This window comes from Phyllobates terribilis, unplaced genomic scaffold, assembly GCF_046119375.1.
Source record: "Phyllobates terribilis strain yellow unplaced genomic scaffold, ASM4611937v1 Scaffold_4__5_contigs__length_816908805, whole genome shotgun sequence".
NCBI lineage: Eukaryota > Metazoa > Chordata > Amphibia > Anura > Dendrobatidae > Phyllobates > Phyllobates terribilis.
The window spans coordinates 558,537,270-558,556,558 of record NW_027362764.1 but is presented as its reverse complement, the minus strand read 5'-3'; the positions used below and the strand labels follow the sequence as shown (position 1 = coordinate 558,556,558).

Sequence of the window (19,289 nt, the reverse complement as noted above, 5' to 3'; positions counted from 1 at the left end):
GGTTATGGAATAGAAATGTAAGAATATATGACAATTGAATTTCAATTCTCTTTACAAGGACAAGTTCTGGCTCCTGAAGAAGTGACGTTTCCTAATACATGCTGTGTTGGCATTGCTTCTCAAGCATCTCTGAACATCTTCAATCCCAATGAAAGATGGATGCAAGTTAATATTGGTATTATCAGTATTGCTGTTAATGGCGAAAAAGTAAGTAAATTTGTATGTGAATGTATTTGCTTTTTTGGGTGCAAAGTTTTTGCCAGACTATATAGAGATAGAGATTGGTTGGTAAATCAGAATTTATAGCAGTAATCAATACTAAATTGTGTTTTACTTTGTAAACCATGTATTACTGTTCTATCCCCTAAATAAGGAAAATACGACAGACTCTATGTCCAGTGGACGACTATGGAAGGTGGTGCCCTAAGGCTGATGTCTGCAAGAACAGTCAGGCGTATAGCATTTAATTGTGCTCTTTGCATTATATGATGGAGTATGGCTTTTGACGAGTAAAGTTTTCCTAAGTATTTTGTGTCCACGTGATGATGTGAAATCTTAAAGGGTTATTTCCATCTTCTAATATGCGTAAATTTGCAAAGTGCTTATAAAAATAAGCACCTTTTGTAATTTACTTATGGAAATTCTGCGCTTTTACTCTATATATTTAACTTATTATTTTTATATTTGCCCAAAGACTGGCTACTGCTGCTGTACAACAGCTGTGGCCGAACATGCACATTGAGTTATACAGGGGCTTACGGTTGTTTTGAGGCCTGCAGCAAGCATTAGGGTGAATGCATAGAGCATGTATTTAATGCAGGTTTGCCTCCACATAATACATTATCAGCTAAGTGGATATGACCTTTTTAAAATCTCATCTACACGTTGTACATACTCTCTGCACATAAATTGACCTGCGGTGCCAGTTTTAAAACCTGTAGCAGTGCATAGGGTGAAATTCATGTTAAACACTTGGATTTTTCTGCAGAAAATGTTTAACCTTTATATAAGATTTTAGGTGTGGACAGTTCACACCTCTTATGGACTATGAATATTGCTTATGGTTACACAGGGTACTTATCTTTTACATGGCAGCAGCCCTACGAACATTTGCTAGAATTGCAGCTACTCTTTAAAAAGCATATATGCTAAGAAGGCTATCGTCACGTTTAGATAAATATTTCTCTTCCTTTTTTTTTTTCCCTAGATTGATGTTGGAACCCACCAATGCTTAATTTTTAAGAACAAAACTATCATAGGTCCTCGAGCTTCTGAAGAAGTGAAATTCCTCCTTTTATCTCAGAGGGCAGGGCTTTTCCAGTGTGTGCTCCATTTATCTTCTTGGCCTGTGTCTGCTGATGCTGAAACCATTGTTAGAGCTGAGGCCATGTCTTCCAAAGTACTCCTTACTGCTGTGTCAGAATATCCCTTAATTGAGGTATGTAAATCTGCTCCTTTGGTATTATTTAGGTTGCCTTGCCCTGTTTTGATCTGCTCCTCTCTTGGAGCTGTTGTATGCTATTGGTACCTTAATTTGCTAAATCACCACATGGAAAAAAAAAAGCCGCGCAATTGGTTTTCATGGCAAAAAAAACTCGGCTCTCTATAAAATAAAGTATAACTAAGGATTCATGAATTATGCTACAGACATTTCTATTCATCCCTTTTCACCATCTACAGGTGGATGCTGGAAAGACTGAATGTTTAGATTTTGGGGATCTATCCTCTGGAACTTGGAAAACTCTATCTCTTAGATTGATAAATAAAACACGTGCTACGGTACCTATCAGGCTTATTATTAGTGCGGTAAGTATCATTTTTACTATTCAAACTACTTATCTACAACTTTAATTTAAATCCCTAAAAAAAAAAAAAGATTCCTCTTATTTGGTATTGACCAGGACAAAATAAACATATAATATACTATGTTACTGTTATTTTTTTGTTCGCAGAATGCCACCGCATGGCGTTGCTTCACCTTCTCTAAAAATCCTGCAGTAAAAGAAGTTGCCATCCATTCAGAGGCTGTCTCAAAGATGTCTTCCCCTTCTGTCATAAGTCATGTTATGTATGCATCCTATGATAACCAGGTAAAATGTGTTTGAATGAAATACATGCATTGTTGCCTAGAAAAAGCATTAGTATATATTCTTCCATGTATTTATTGGCAACAGGCATGGAATTGCGCCCGGTTATCATAGTCACTGAACAATCCATTCGCCCCCAACTTTCTCATCTGTGACAGAGAGGCCATAATTGAAGGCTTCTGTGAAGTCTGACACTGGTTGTGAAATGCAATAAAATATGAGCTTCTTCTGGGTCCTTACATAATTCACAGTCCAATGTTATATTCTGGTTATTTCATATTAGGGAGTGCCTGTGGTTTCATACTGTTTCAGGTCTGTTTCACTGTTTTTTTTTTATTCTTTGATAAGCCACAAATACGCTATGCTTACTACATTGTTAGGTCTGGTGGAGTTAAAAAAAAAAAAAAATAAATAAAAATGAACCCATATCCCAATACCAATGTAAAGTAGCCTTTTTGATATGAAGTTGTGAATGTGTACCCAGAGAAGTTAGTGGTATTTTGAAATTCCATTGAAAACCACACAGCTTTGCAGTCTCCTCACTTCCTGGGTGCTGGGGGAGTGGGCACTCTTTCTTAAGTGACAGTTGTGGACTTTGGCATCTCTTTCTACCACTTTGGCACATTAACATCTGTCCTTGTTATGAAGTAAACACAATTATCACTATATTTACATGTAGAGATAACAGGGCCTTTAAACAAGCAGGAGGCTCAGGAAAGTGAGAGCTGTGATTAGAATAACTTTTCTGGAACAAAAATGTTCAATTTCAGGGCCTTGTGATTATTCAGGACTGATAGCCGATCGATCACGAGCTGACTGGGAGGGAGCTGAGCAGCTTATTGCTGTGTAGAAGACACTAGGCTGCAGTGAGGTAGCTGTGATCTTGGAACTTAAAGGGGTATTCCCATCTCCAAGATCCTATCCCAATAAGTAGTAGGTCTAATAATATTGGCAAATACCTCCAATTAGAAATGTAGTATAGTTCTTCTGATTCGCTATGTTGCTTACCTCATGTGCAGGGCATTACAGTAGCTTAGGTATCCATGGTTATAACCACTAGAAACTGTCACTATATTAGTAGTTGTAACTATGGATACCTAAGCTAATACAATGCTCTGCACATGGGGTAAGCTACATAGCAAATTGTAATAACTATACTACATTTCTAATTGGAGGTATTTGTTAATATTATTATTACACCTATTGCATATTTGGATAGGATCATGGAGATGCGATTACCCCTTTAACTCTGCTAATGGAATGTAGCTCAGCTTTTGGTAAGGAGCTGTACGCCAGGTAAGATCAAAGCTCTGATAGCGAGAGAATGACAGCAGATGTAAAAAGCTTGCGCATATATAATATATATTATAATTTTTTTTTTTGTTATAACATTTTGCTTAAGTCTAACATGTTTTATATTTTTATATATTTTTTTATTTATTTCAGGAACCAGAGCTATTTGAGATATGGGTTGTGTTCCATGCACCACAGATGTACAACTCAGCAGGTAGAAATGTTATTTAAAATTAGATTGTACAGTAAATCTTGGGTTGCCTACATACTATATCATTTGTAGATTTTTTCCCCCATCTCTTTATGTAATGTGTTGCCAGGGAGGCCTAGGGTAACGCTTGAAGAAAATACCTGACTGTTTTCTAGTAGAATATTATTAAGGTCCAGGCACTTGATCTTCTCATATCTGATCTTCTATAGGACTGTTTTAAGCATTGAAGAACCCTTCTTTCTCATCAACCTAATTTTATACCTTCACAATAGCAAGTTCACTAGGACCACCTGAACCATTTATTGCAAGGATTGATATTGAAGTTGACAGACCAGGTCCTGCTTGCCTGCTGAAGAGTATCCCATTGCATGCAAGAGTTGGCTGTGCAAGGATACACGCTCCTAAAGACTTGCAGGTCAGTTTCTATGGTAAAAATGTGTGGTGGTGGTTTGCTTCCGATTTGTATTATATATATATATATATATATATATATATATATATATATATATATATATATATATACACACATACACACATACACACACACACACACACACATACACACACATACACACACACATACACACACACACATACACACACACACGTGTGTGTAGATATATACATTTTATATTTATTTAGATAGATTGAGGGAGACGTGTGTATTATGTATACCTAACAATATATTTTTCCTTCTTAGACCATTCACTTAAGATGTGCTGTGGGTTCATCAACAAAGCAACAACTTCCTCTTAAAAATGCAGGAAATATTGCCACATACTTGACAGTAAAGGTATGTTCCCTGACCATGTATTTTACCCTCATATAAGTGTATGAGTTTTAACCCCCTTAACAACATCTGACGTACTAATACGTGTCTGTGCCCTGGGACTTAAGAGCCAGACCCGTATTAGTACGTCATGGCGATCACGCGCGCACACAGGCTGTGCGGGCGCGTTCGCCGCCGGGTGTCAGCTGATTGTCACAGCTGACACCCGATACTATGTGCAGGGAGCGGTCCTGCACCGCTCCCAGCACATTAACCCCCGCGATGCTGCGATCGAAGTCGATCGCAGCATTGCGGGGGCAAGGGGAGGTGATCGCAGATACTCACCTCCTCTTCCGGCTTCCAGCGCTGTCTGCAAAGGCTTCCCGGGTGTTGCCATGACGACCCGATGTCATCATGACAACATCCGGGTCACCAGACAGCAGGAAGATTGTTTGGACATGCGCAGTGCATCTCCAAACAATCTTCTCCCTGTCCGGCGCTGACAGCCTGCATGGCACAGGGATGGTGCTGCATTCCTGTGCCATGCAGGCGATCAGAGAAAAAAAAGTGAAAGTCCCAGAGTGGGACAAAGTAATAAACTATATAAGCTTCCAGAAAGTGAAAAAAAAAAAAAAAAAAAAATTGCTAAAATATAAAAAAAAAATAAAAAAAATAATCCACCAAAAATAAAAATATAATGTACCCATCAATAAATATTATTATAAAAAAAAACAAAAGTACACATATTTGGTATCGCCGCGTCCGGAACAACCTGACCTATAAAACTGGCCCACTAGTTAACCCCTTCAGTGAACACGGTAAAAAAAAAAAAAAAACGAAGCAAAAAACAATGCTTTATCACCATACCGCCAAACAAAAACTGGAATAACACACGATCAAAAAGACAAATATAAATAAAAATGGTACCGCTGAAAACGTCATCTCGTCCCGCAAAAAACAAGCCGCATGAAGCTCCATCAGCCGAAAAATAAAAAAAGTTATAGCTCTCAGAATAAAGCGATGCTAAAAAATATTTTTTTCTATAAAATTGCTTTTATTATGTAAAAGTGCAAAACATAGAAAAACGATATAAATGTGGTACCACTGTAAACGTACTGACCCGAAGAATAAAGCTACTTTATCAATTTTACCACACCCGGAGCAGAATAAAAAAATGTAAAAACACAATTCCTGAATTGTTGGTTTTTGTTTATTCTGCCTCCCAAAAATCGGAATAGAAAGCGATCAAAAAATGTCACGTGCCTGAAAATGGCACCAATAACCACGTCAAGTGATCCCGCAAAAAACAAGCCGTCACATGACTGTCTGCCAAAGTCTGGAAAAATTATAGCTCTCAAAATATGGCGATGCAAAAACTAGATTTTACAAAAAATGTGTCTTTTAGTGTGTGACAGCTGTCAGTCATAAAAACCCCATATGATTCTGGTATTGCTGTAATCACACCGACCCGAAGAATAAAGTCGTCTAATCACTTATGCCGCACAAGGAACGGCGTCAAAAATAAACTCTTGGGTTAGGATTGGGCTAGGGTTAGGGCTGGGTTTGGGGCTAGGGTTGTGCTAGGGCTAGGGTTGTGCTAGGGCTAGGGTTGTGCTAGGGCTAGGGTTGTGCTAGGGCTAGGGTTGTGCTAGGGCTAGGGTTGTGCTAGGGCTAGGGTTGTGCTAGGGCTAGGGTTGTGCTAGGGCTAGGGTTGTGCTAGGGCTGGGGTTGTGCTAGGGCTGGGGTTGTGCTAGGGCTGGGGTTGTGCTAGGGCTGGGGTTGTGATGGGGTTGGGATTTTTTTCAAAAGTAAGAAAAAAAAGATGACGATATGGCGACTAGTGTTGAGCGCAAGTGCTCGCTACTTGAGTTTGCATCGGGTGCTCTGGTATGCATTGAGTATCGTGGGTATTTGAGTGACATGCTCGAGTCTCTGCCCCATATGCTTCGCGGTCAAAAAAACTTTACGGGGATTGCCTGCCATGCACGAGCGATCCCCGCATGGTTTTTTTTGGGTGTCTAATAACCGTGAAACATGCGGAGCAGGGACTCGAGCATGTCACTCGAGCACACGCTGTACATGGTGCATACCTGAGTACCCGATGCAAACTCAAGTAGCGAGCACTTGCGCTCAAGAATAATGACAACTTATTCAATATGATGACCTAATGTAAACAAATTCTGTGCAGTACCTCTGGGTTCAAAATGTTCACTATACGCCTTAATAAAATCCTTGGGGGGTATTGTTTCCAAAATGGGGGTCACTTGTGGGGGAGCTCCACTGTTTAGGCACATCACGGGCTCTCCAAACGCGACATGGTGTCCGCTAACAAATTGAATGGAAAATCGTCTCAAATTGTTAGCGGACGCCATGTTGCGTTTGGAGAGCCCCTGAGCGTTTCTGCATCTCCCTGGCAGTAAAACGCATGCGGATTTTATATGCGTTTTTTTCAGCCAGGGACAAGCATTTTGCACATGCGATTTCGCATGCGGGTTGTCAAGCGCTTTCCAAGCGATTTTAGCATCACTTGCAGAAGTGCTTGACAACTTGGTCACACTATATAAATCCATGCAACCGGCATGGATTTTATGTAGTGTGACCAAGTTAGTTTAAAAAAAGAATAAAAATGGTAAAAAAAAAACACATTATACTCACCTTCCGATGGCCCCCGGTGTCTCGCGGTGGTGTAAAAGGACCTTCCATGATGTCATTTAGTCATGTGACAGGTCATGCGACCACCGATGTCAGCGGTCGCGTTACCTGTGACATGACTGATTGACGTCATGGAAGGTCCTTATAATCCATCGCGAGCCGCCGGGGAGTCCAGACTTTCGGGATAGAAGACCGGGGGCCATCAGAAGGTAAGTATAAAGTTTTTTTTATTTTAAATTCTTTTTTTTTTATTTTTTACAGTTACTATGGTACCCAGGTCTGGAGGAGAGTGTCCTCTTCTCCAGACCCGGGTACCATCCGCACATTGAATAGCTTAATATTCGCATGTGCACATGTAGTCATGCGGATATTTAAGTGATTCAATGCAAGTCAATGGCGGCAAAAACGCCGCTATTCTGCAAAATAATTGGTAGTGCTGCGGATTTTTCCGCAATGATAATCTGCATGCGGATTATCATTGGGGAACATTGCAGACCTACTAACAAGCGTTTTTTAAGCGTTTCTGCGGCGGAAATAACGCATAGTGGGCACACAGCCTTATTCCTCCAGGAAATGCATACATAAATTGACACCTGGATGTTGGCATTCCCAGCAGGTTGTGTCCCCATATGGTCAGACATTCCTTAGTCAGTCTGTGTGTAGGGACACAACAAATTGAAAAGAGAAGCAGTTAATCAGTTGTTCATTTGCTGTACCTATACATTTTTAGGAGGAATTATACAATGAAGGGTTCAAAGAATTTAATGGGGACTGCAAGTTTTTATTATGTAAGGAGAGTGGACAGATCATTTTGTTGAACCGTTAGGGTTTAAAGGGAAAAAACGTTAATCTGCAGGTTGATAGTGTTATGAAGCCTTGCAGCTGCCGCACTGTAAGCCCGTTTGCCGGGACAAAATTAATTTTAATTCTCCCCGCCGCCTCTGGCTTTCAGTCATAGGGGTGTGGTTGACGAGTCTTCCATCTCCACTCAGTACTTAGTGACTGGTGGCTGAAGCCACACCCCGGCACTGACTGACAGCCGGCTCTGTACTGATGCTGTGCACTGCCCCTCCTCTCACTGAAAGCCCGAGGCTGCTGGGAGGAATAAAGTTCATTTCCTCCCGACAGCAGGGCTTTCAGTGCGGCGGCTGTACGGCTTCTGAATGCTATTAACCTGCAAATTAACCCCATATCTGCATATTAATAGTGTTTTTTCACATGACAGGTTCCTTTTAACATAAACACACATGTTTTAAAGATGTTACCTAATCGGCACATTTGGTGCTTAACATGTGAAATGAAAACTTAGAGGTTGGTCATCAATGTCTGACCAGTCGGGGGCTGACAGCTGGCACCCCTGCTGATCAGCTGTTCTCGTGTGAGATGGCGCCGGCCACAGCTGCTCCATTTTCTGATAGTGGCCGTGGCCTCGGTACTACACATGTTTCCTGTTCAAATCAATAGGAGGTGGATGTGCTGTACCCTGCTGCGGCCACTATCTGAAGACTGAGCAGCTCCACAATCAAGCAGCTCTGGTCGGTGCCGACCGACACCAAGAACAGCTGATCGGCCGTGGTGCTGGGTGTCAGAACATTCAAAAGTCACAATGGCAAAGGGTTAGCGCTGTAACCTTGCAGTGCTGGGATCCTGGGATAAAATCTCACCAAGGACAACATCTGCAAAGAATTTTTATGTTTTTGCCGTGATTGTGCAGGTTTTTCTCCAGGTATTCGTTTCCTCCCACACTCGAAAGACCTACTAATAAGGATATTAGATTGTGAGACCTAATTGGGACAGTCATGGTGGAGTCTGTAAAGTGCTGTGGAATTAATGGTTGTTATACAGGCGTGTAAAGTAAATAAATGTCTATGGCGGTTTCTTGACTCCCCTCAGATGTGGGAAGTGAGGATTTGGCTAGTCTGATCTTGCACTGCCAATCCTATTGTTCTGGGTGAGATAAGCCGACGACACAGGAGCTCTCAGCAGAAATAGCTGTTAGCCAAAACGCTTTTTCGGCCAATAGATATCTATTGTGATTTGAAGTGGAGGAGTCATGATTTCTCCAATTTGATAATTAAGTGCTGCATCCTGCAAGTCTGAGGACAAAGAAGCTGCTTTGTGTAACACCCTTAATCAGTAAAATCCTCTAAATCACTGCAGATGCAAGTTAAGGAAATCTTGCCACAGATGACTGTGAGCATATGTGTGAACCTGGCCTCGTGGCCTCTGATATCACTTTTGGCGTAGGCAATAATCGCTAATTGTAGAACACTAATATATTCTTCCTTCTTCACAGTGTACAAATGTAGATGGCGTTTTCACTGTGGACCCAGAAGAATTATTTCTTTCCCCTGAAGAAGAACAAGAAGTTGCTGTGAAGTTCACTCCACAGTCTTCTAAAACTAATCAGAGGTATGTACACTATATTCCACAGTGAATTGGGCTGTGATTATGTAAGATACAGTATTAACGCCTTTTTAAATTTTTCTTTCAGTTCTTTGAAAATAATTGTGCAGCCTTCAGGTACCCAGTATGAAGTCACATTGATCGGAGAAGGTGAGCTACCAGTAACCAAGAATTCAGCAAATCCAGCACTGAATAATTCGGATGTACCACCTATTCTTTCCAATAAGCAGTTCATGTCTTGGGGAGGAGTTGCCATTGGAAGAGCCATGTAAGTTTTCTTTGCATCAATCCTGTACTCTGCTATTACTGACATGTATATTTTGCAACTACTATTGCTAGCTCAGATAATGGCTCACATTAGGCTATAAACCGTCTTAGTTAGAGATCACTATGATCTTCATCTTGGTAAGACACTTACATCTGCTTTTCCCTGATTATGCTTAGAATGATCTGCTTTAAACTACTTTATGGTTCCATTTACAAGTGTAATGGGGAAAATCTATCTTTGACACCTCTGCCAGTTTTCTGGTGTAAAAGTCACAAATTATGATGCACACCATATTTGTCATAATTTGCAACTTTTTTTCTTTTTCCACTGTTCATGGCACTTTTCTATATGTAGACAGAGCTTAATGGAGCATCTGTCATGTGCAGCCTAAATAATTTAATAGAATTTACGCCAGAAATTTGTGTGACTGTCTATGCCAGCCGATATTACTCAAGCAACTAAAGTAAAAAAGGGAGATCAAAGCTCATATTAATGATTTTCACCATCGTTCTTCCCAACATTCTAAGTTTATAAAAAAAAAAAAACTAAAGGAATCAATTTATTGGATTCACGAAGCATGGATTCCAGTAATACATGAGGTTTAACACTTAATTTGATTTACTGTTTCTGTGCTGAAAATATTAATTCTTTTTCCCCATTTCATCCCACTTGGACTTTTTTTTTCCATTTTTCTGTACATTTTATGGTACAATTAATGGTATAATTCCAAGCTACTCTCATCTCGGGAAAAAAAGCAAGCCTTCATGTGCCTATATCGACCGAAAAATATAAAATAAATGATGGCTCTTGGAAGGAAAGGAGAAATAAACCAAAAATTGCACAGTTCTGAAGGTGGTGAGAATTTGGTTTTCGCAATAAAATTATTTTTAAAAAATGTAATTTTCTTTTCTCAGACTGCAGAAGTTAACGCTAAGGAACACGTCAACAATTTTGAGCCAGCATATGCGCCTTTTAATAAGAGGTCAAGATCAAGACTGCTTTCAGGTATACAAAGTTGCATTTATATAATTTTAGTAGTTAGGCTCCAGAGTAACTCCTCTCTTTAGGCTATCCAACTAGGCTATTTTGTAATGCTCATCCTCTATTTGATAATAATGCAACCTAAATATTGTACAATGAAGTGTGTCCTGCGGTTTATGAACTTTCAGTTCATGATTTTAAAGATTTCCTCTTCTGATCACTAAATGAGAGCATGTATAGCTTATAGCCAAAGCCTTAAAAGTTTTACAACAAAACTTAGAGAATCGTGTAGACTGACAGCTGATGGTTTGCTGAAGTGTATCCAGAGTATTAGATATGTGCAGATTTTAGCCCCATTTATAGTTGTAAGTGGATGAAAACTATCTTTAACAGGGATCCTAAAATGACATTGAATGGAAGCAAACAAAACATTAAGTTGCTTGTAATCAAGCTTCTAGCAAAGCATGGTTGGTTCTCTCCTCTCTGGAATGAAGTCCCAAGTATTCTACTCTATTTATGACATCCACATGATCTTTTTATAATATATGAAATCTTTTTTTTTTGTCTTAATCATTTTACATGTTGTATTATTAGTTAGGATATGAGCCGAGTGATCTGCTATGATTTTCAAGTAATTCTTTTCACTTCAAGATGTGGCTTTAATTATCATTACAGTTGGCTTTCAAACTGTCAGTAGGGTGCCATATACAGTAGGGTGCCATTTTCATTGACGGTAGAGTACCTCTAGATAGATAAAATCCAAACAGGAGTCTCCTTTGCAATTCCTAGAACTGTAGTCACAACACCTTTAAAGGGAACTTATCACCAGGTTTCTGCTATTTAATTTGAAAGCAGCATAATGTAGAGACAGAGACCCTGATTCCAGCGATGTCACTTACTGGGCTGCTCAGTGTAGTTTTTATTTTTAATAAAATAATTTTTATCAGTAGGTGATCATCACTAGAGGACTAGTTGTCTTCTGCCATGTAGTCCTCCTGCTCTATATAACCTTGCCCCCAACACTGAGTGGCAGCTTTCTGTATACACTGCACATTGGCAGAAAGCTGCCAATCAGTGGTGTGGGTGAGGTGGTTCTCGGTATTCAGAGAAGTGCTAGATCTGCAGCAGAGAAAACTGTGATTGTATCAAAACTACACCAAGCGGAGTAGTAAGTAACACCTCACTGGAATCAGGGTGTCTGTCCCTACATCATGTTGCTCTCAGATTACATGGCACAACCTGGTGACAGATTCTCTTTAAGGGATTTCCAACTTTGTTCTCCAATCATATCAGAGTGATTATCTACATTTTAGTATTTTGTTTTGATTTATTTCTTATCTGTTTTAGCATTTAAATCTTTTTTTCTGAAAAAAAGTTGGTACCTTTTTTTAGTATTATTGTTGCAAAGGTTCATTTTGTTTAGGGCAGCAACACAATGCAGTAAGACTATCCTGCATATAAAACTTCATGGGAAACCAAAGTGTCTGCTCTTCCAGTTGCACAATATGCAATTTGTTTTTCTTCTTGAGAAAAACTGCAAACATGATGGATATTAACTGTACCAAGATATTGTGCCAGTGTTGCCCAGTGGTGATACCAGTCGGGTCACTATATTATTCTTCAAACCTATTCTACAAAGATGTTAACTGATTAGTTACAAGTGTCAGTATCTGCTCATGATATCTTAAAACTGTTTAGCCCCAGTATGAGAACAGTCTAGTCACTCTCAGTTTTTTGCTAAATCATTTTTTGTTTAACTAGTCCGTAAATGGGGGGAAAAAAATAATTTTTTCTTGTATGTCTAATAAGCTTTTTCATTCTTGCATTCTGCAGTTGCAGAGTTCATTTGGCCCGGAAGAACGTCTGACTAACAATCGTGAGATTACAATCCACCCAAAAGAAGATTCTTGCGTTCAGCTGATGTTTTCACCTACACGTGTAGATTGTATGTTGGCTAAACTGGAGATCAAACAATCTGGGATTAAAGCTTCACAGCCGGGCATTAAATTTACTGTAAGTTTTGGTCTAATTTTTTTTTCTTTAATATTTTATTTTTTTATATAGAGGCAGGCATAATTACTAGTTTCAAGTTGTTTTGAAACTATAACTCATCTCTGTTGTAAAATTCCTGTTTCTCTTCCCTTAGATACCCCTGTCTGGTTATGGTGGGACAAGTAATGTAATACTTGAAGGTGTTAAAAAGCTGTCGGACAGCTACATGATAACACTAAGTGGATTGATGGCTGACCGTGTGAGCAAGGGGAACGTCTCAGTCAGGAACACCGGCTCCAGAGCTGCATACGTTAAGGCTGTATGTTTCGCCAATGTACAGAAAGGTCTCCTAATGGATTCCAGCTCTTGTTCAGTCACTCCTGAAAAGTTTGTATTGAAAGAAGGCACCCAGGAGGTAGGTTTTTTTTGGGTTGGATGTTTTGACTATTGGTGTAGTTTTACTTTAACTATATGAAGCTACTTCAAAAAGAGTACATGTTTTCTTAAGACATTTTCAGTGTTCAGATGTTCATTTTTCATCATAGATGGTTACAATATCCTACAATGGTGCAGGACTGGAGGAATGTCTTGAATCCAGTACATTGCTGTTATTCAGTGTTTGTTTTTTCTGTGGCGATGAAGTTTCCAGGCAGCAGTTTCGCAGGTAAAGTCTTTATATGTGAGGTGTGCAAGGCAATACAAAACAGAGGTGTATTAAGTACCTGCTCCAAAATGCAAAATTCACTACAGATTCTGGCCAGTCATTACAGCCCATAAAAACTTCAGGTCTTCCCTTAAGTGAGGTGCCCTGGTGCAAAGAAAACCTGACACCTTCACCCCCAATATGAAAATGCTATTGATTCAACATAATATGTGTCTTTTATTAAAACGATTGTCTGGAGAGCTCATTTTGCATAGTGTCCAATCCATTTGAAGTGTGCAACCAACTTGCAGCTTCTCCTGGTATTAGTTGACTGCCAGGGGTTTTTCGCTGCCTGACATACAGCAAGGAGCTGATTGCCATGAAGTTTTCAGTTCCTGACTACTCCTTTCTGGGATACATAAATGTGGGACTTATCCACTGGATATGAAAATCTGTAGCAGTGTACAGTAAAAAAAACAAACAAAAAAAAAACACGCATAGACAAGTCTAAAACGTAACTTTTTTGGATATTGTTTCTATTATATCACCACATGTATTCATGCATGTAAATATCGTATTTAACGAATAGACAAAGCACCGTACAGATAAAAAGAAGTTGAAAATATCATCACGGCTGTGGAGTCAATAAGCCAAACCTCCGACTCCTCTATTTCCCTGACTCCGACTCCACAGCCCTACTACTGAGCGTGTACATAAAGTGCAGCCCGGCCTCACTATTGAGCATGTACATAAAGTGCAGCCCGGCCTCACTACTGAGCGTGTACATAAAGTGCAGCCCGGCCTCACTACTGAGCGTGTACATAAAGTGCAGCCCGGCCTCACTACTGAGCGTGTACATAAAGTGCAGCCCGGCCTCACTACTGAGCGTGTACATAAAGTGCAGCCCGGCCTCACTACTGAGCGTGTACATAAAGTGCAGCCCGGCCTCACTACTGAGCGTGTACATAAAGTGCAGCCCGGCCTCACTACTGAGCGTGTACATAAAGTGCAGCCCGGCCTCACTACTGAGCGTGTACATAAAGTGCAGCCCGGCCTCACTACTGAGCGTGTACATAAAGTGCAGCCCGGCCTCACTACTGAGCGTGTACATAAAGTGCAGCCCGGCCTCACTACTGAGCGTGTACATAAAGTGCAGCACAGATTCAGCTCAATTAAAAGCCCAAATCCTTAGATCAGGAACAGAACAGACATTTATAGGACATTTCATAACTTTCCCAAATTCTTATGAAAACATTTACAGCTCATCCTGCATTGTACTACTGTACCCAATTTATTATATATTTTCGGAGTCAGTCCATTTTATATAGACACCACAGCCCTGGAAAATATACCACAAATCTTAAAGGATTGCAAATCTCAATTAAAGTGCTTTAGTCTGCAGAAGATATCTTCATAGATTTGTGTGGTCATGCAACTATAATAAGTCCAAGGAGGTAGACAAGCAGGCTGCACACACAGGTGGAGCTTATGGAGATATCATAGAGGCAGATTGGCATGTGGACACCCCTTCCACGTTTCGGAGCAGATCCCTATTTCAAGCTTGTTCTTGTTATGTGGTTTTTTTACTATAGGTTTCTCCACATCGTAGTCACCTATCAGCTTGCATTGTACATTCAACTGCCATAATTGCTGTTTACTTTTGTTATTGTGATGAAAATCTATATAATAAATTCACATGGGTCAGGTTTAAAATACTCAGATCATTTTCTGCTGGTAATTTTTTTGCACAGCATATGGCTAAGATTTCCTATAGTAGCATCCACTTTGCTGGTACTGTATTATGCATTTTGTGCATGCAAATCGTGGGGGAATTCCCGCAGCTTATCAGTCCTGTGTACATGTGCTCTAGAGATAATGTCTATTTTACTTACAGAACATCATAAATTCTTGCTGCATTGAGTTAGCAGCAGCCAAAAACGAGTTTTTTCTGTAAGTTATAAGACACTCTTCATATCACTTATCTCAATCACTAGGACATTAAATAAAATGTAAGTGGCGTGTTTAGAGGAACACATTCTCTGATTTTCTCGCCTGCTTATTGTAATCTGCTTAACCCTATCATTGCACATGTCTTTTTATAATTCTACTCAAATGTATACATTAACAAATGTTCTCTCTTTGGGAGGAAGGTGTTGAAGCCTTTGTTCATTTGGATTTCAGTTGAGTGGATTTAATTTAACTCTGTTTTCTAATTTGACTTCATGATCTTTATTAAGAAATGGCTCATTTGCTGATCTGGTCCTAATAATGGGGACAGTGATAATTATGTCTGTGAAGCACTCTAGAATGAGATCGCTATATAAGCAACCATACGTAAATGGTACCCCCTCCATTTTACTACTCGGTTTTGTTTTTTAACAGAGCACTGCAGTACAAGCCTGAATCTGCACAAAAAAACATTGAGAATGCAAGGTTAAAAAATATAAGATTTGATGAAGAGTTTCGCAGTGAGCACCTTGTGTCTGAAGGTAATTCACATGTTTGCTGCACTATACAAATCTGATATACATTTTTCCTGTGCTAGTTGCTGTGTTTTTTTTGTCTGTACAGTAAGACACCAGCTCCCCATTTTACAGATCATAATTCTGATCTACAAGGCCACGAAAGCCAATATTCCTTTTTCCTCCCATGATCACATTGTATATGTGATGTTGCTTACCATCGTTTGTAGCTCGTTGGATGAAACCGTCATAATGTTTTGTATCTTCTGTATATTTTTGTGCTTTACCGCCTACACAATGGCCTCCTGTTTAGGTAAACCCGCATGGGTTGTTTCTGGAGACTTTGATATGCATCTAGGCTATGCAATCAATATCTGATGGTTCTGAGCCTGACCTCTAATTCTAGTATGACGAACCATACATCCACCTGGAGAAAGGCGTGCAGAGAAGTCTGATCAATCTGATTAACTCTAATATATTCATCTTTAGTAAGAGTAATTCTGCCTGATCAGCTACAGAATGTTAAATCTGATTCTGAGTCTTGCTTTTTCTTTTTTTTTCAGTGTATGATTTGCCACAAAGACCAAATGATATCCAGCTTTTCTATGGCAATATGCATAAAGTTACACTGTCTGTTTTTGGAAGTGTCTCGGAAGTGAATAATGCTGAAACTTTGCTGCCTTTTCGAAATATTAACTTAGCCAGGTAATGCGTGTAATCCCTTTTAAAAACCAAGATTACCACAAATGACTTCAACTGAAACCAAAACTTCATAGTGTGATTCTGGTGTGCCATGCACAATGCCAGAATTTAGTAATAAGTTATGGTGAGAGGATAAAACCTGAGTAATGTTTGACAGTCCTGCAGATCTACCACCTCATTAAAATTGCTGCTTAAAGGGAACATGTCAAACTTGAACTCCTCCCAAAATCATTTATATGACTGTGTAGCCCTTTAAAATTTAAGCCAGACAAATCCCTTCATGACCCTAACACACTACTCCAGCAGCAAGAAATCTCGTTTTAAAGTTTTGTGTCTGGAAGTGCATTGGGGCGTGACAATATACTTCTGGCTTCTCAGCCTCGCCCTCTGTTTCCTACCTACCAGCACTTTTCCCTGGAGGATTGACCGGTCGTTTCCTCTGGTATAGGGCCAATGACCGGTTTATCAGCCAGGATAGGGTGCTGCTGAATAGCAAACAGCGTGAGGATGATGAGCAAGAAGTGTATGGTCAGTCCCCCAATGCACTTCCAGAAACAACCTCAAAATGTGATTTCACCCTGCAGGAACAGTGATTTGGGATCCTTAAGGGATCGACTGGCTTACCATATAACAGGGCTACACACTTGCATAAATTGTTTGGGAGGTAAAAATTGCTGAGAAGTTTCCTTTAATTACTACTACCATTTATACACTATAATCTGGAGTTATACATATAATATGAAAAATGCACTATGAACGAATATCGCATATAGTTTCCATTGTGCCAGTCTTACCTCAGATATCTGATGTCTTATTGAAAATCACAGGTGAAAATATGCACAATGTCTTTCATGTTTTGCTTTCTGTCATGTGAATACATAAGAGTTCCGCTTTTCTAAGTGCTTGTTCAAGCGTTGCAGTTTTGCTGCATTTTTTCTGCTCATTTTTAAGGGTAATACATTCTGCAGTTTATGGTACCAGCAAGATGGATGAGATTTATGAAATCTCACGCACATGCTGCTTGCTTTTCTTGCTTTTAACCATCAAAGTGTTTCTTTTTTTTTTCTTTTTTTTTTTTCAAAATCTGCAGCATGTCAATTGATTTCATAATTTTTCACCCATTCAAATGAATGGAAGGAAAACAAGTAAGTAACAAAACCACAAAAGTGCACCAGAAGCATACATATTGTATGAATTGTTTTCCTACTCAGTGTGCACTTAGAAGAATTTACTGCAAAATGTCTCTGTGACTTTTTTTTTTCTCCCCACTCCCCTTACCACTCTTCCCATTTGGTTTCATATCTAGTACTTTAGGAAATGCAGAGCAAAACTTTAGCAATGCATCACTGGATGTGTTACCGGTCAGAGGCCCACAAGGACCCTTTTTGACAAATAGTAATGTCTCCTTCCAAAAGAACGTTCTGGAACAACATCCATGGAGTGTCCTACCGGAGGCCCTAGTGTTGAGAGCGCCTCCTTCTGGTAGGTGTTCTTTCTTAAGCATTCATTACTGCCTTATTGTACTTACTGTCAGCATTGTATCTGTATGGGAGCTGTAAACAAGAGTTTTACTCCTGTATTATATCTTATGGTGTTGAATGATGATAGTACGAAATTGTGTGCCACTTCCCTCAAATATGTTCTTCAACAAAACAGTCCTTCACAGATAATCAGTGATGTTCTTATTTTAGTAAACGGCTCCTCTGTTTTAGGTGGTTTGGCAACAACAGGCCATATCCAGATTGTGAACAATTCTCCAAAACCATTACAATTTGATCTTTCTTGGCCTGCCCATTATCTTACTATCAAACCTCAGCACGGAAATGTCCAGCCTCAGTAAGTCACACTCTGTTTGATTTCATGAGCCTCTTCTAGGAGTATTGGGGTATTGATACATTTCTCTTTTTATAGGAGCCATGCAATTATTCTAGTGAGCCCAAATCCTTTGATGTCCACAAAGCAAAACATGCTTCCATGGAGCGGCCAGATTTATATCCATTGTGACTTCGGGCAAAAGGTATATTGCTTATGTATGAAGATGGTTGGCGATAAAAATATGTATATATTTTCCTATTTTGTGGCGGATTACTTTTTACATTATTTGAAGCAGCTATGCTGTCTTACTGTGTGAGCTTTTATTTTCTTAGAATACGATCAGTCTTATTTTTCTTAAATTCTTTATCCTGCAGATTGTTAAAGTTGAGATAATTAGTGAGGCCATCCCAGTTGTGTCTGCAAATGGAGTACCAAAGTCATTGTCTATGTTCTCCCCTCATCTGGAAGCACCAATTCATGTAACGAAACCGGTCTCCAAATCTCCCTCCTCAAAAGTTGAAATAAAGAATCGGACTGTTGTGTTTCCTAGAACTGTTGCAGGTGATAGTTCAGGTAATGTCAATTTTTATCTTTGGCTATGCAGAGAATAAAGCATTCTCCCCAAATTACAAGATTAACTGTTTTTGGTTTGTACTGTACCTTTTTTGTTAGATTTATTTGCTTCTTTTTTTTTTCCATTTCTCTAACTTATTAGAGACTTTTTTGAACATTGAAAATCCAAGTGATGAAGATATTAAATGGCTTCTTTCATCTTTTGCACCGCCTTATGTTAAGGTATGCTTTTTATTTTTATTTTTGTAAATTTAACAAATTGTTTTAATGACCAGGTGCCACGGTGTTAATTTGCACTGCAATGTCAATTGTATTTATGTCTGTGATGCAAACTTACAAAATTGTAGATACACACTGCATCTAGAAATTATTATTTTTTTGCAATTATCAAAGCAGTTGTAAAATGTGCCTTGCACATTACAAATGAGTTTGCCT

The 19,289-nt window shown here is 39.4% G+C and overlaps 1 protein-coding gene across 2 annotated transcripts in view; it reads left to right on the top strand.

The window, feature by feature from the left end:
• Positions 1-19,289, top strand: part of CEP192 (centrosomal protein 192) — a 203,644-nt gene that overhangs the window by 151,331 nt on the left and 33,024 nt on the right. For both annotated transcript variants that reach the window (XM_073678986.1, XM_073678985.1), the window contains exons 23-42: positions 59-207; positions 1,208-1,438; positions 1,681-1,806; positions 1,953-2,090; positions 3,534-3,594; positions 3,864-4,006; positions 4,292-4,384; positions 9,309-9,424; positions 9,507-9,686; positions 10,601-10,691; positions 12,501-12,680; positions 12,814-13,074; positions 13,205-13,323; positions 15,685-15,791; positions 16,328-16,469; positions 17,773-17,948; positions 18,179-18,302; positions 18,378-18,483; positions 18,656-18,854; positions 18,997-19,076. In XM_073678986.1, the coding sequence (XP_073535087.1) occupies positions 59-207; positions 1,208-1,438; positions 1,681-1,806; positions 1,953-2,090; positions 3,534-3,594; positions 3,864-4,006; positions 4,292-4,384; positions 9,309-9,424; positions 9,507-9,686; positions 10,601-10,691; positions 12,501-12,680; positions 12,814-13,074; positions 13,205-13,323; positions 15,685-15,791; positions 16,328-16,469; positions 17,773-17,948; positions 18,179-18,302; positions 18,378-18,483; positions 18,656-18,854; positions 18,997-19,076 (2,822 nt within the window). The remainder of the gene's footprint in view (positions 1-58; positions 208-1,207; positions 1,439-1,680; positions 1,807-1,952; positions 2,091-3,533; positions 3,595-3,863; positions 4,007-4,291; positions 4,385-9,308; positions 9,425-9,506; positions 9,687-10,600; positions 10,692-12,500; positions 12,681-12,813; positions 13,075-13,204; positions 13,324-15,684; positions 15,792-16,327; positions 16,470-17,772; positions 17,949-18,178; positions 18,303-18,377; positions 18,484-18,655; positions 18,855-18,996; positions 19,077-19,289) is intronic.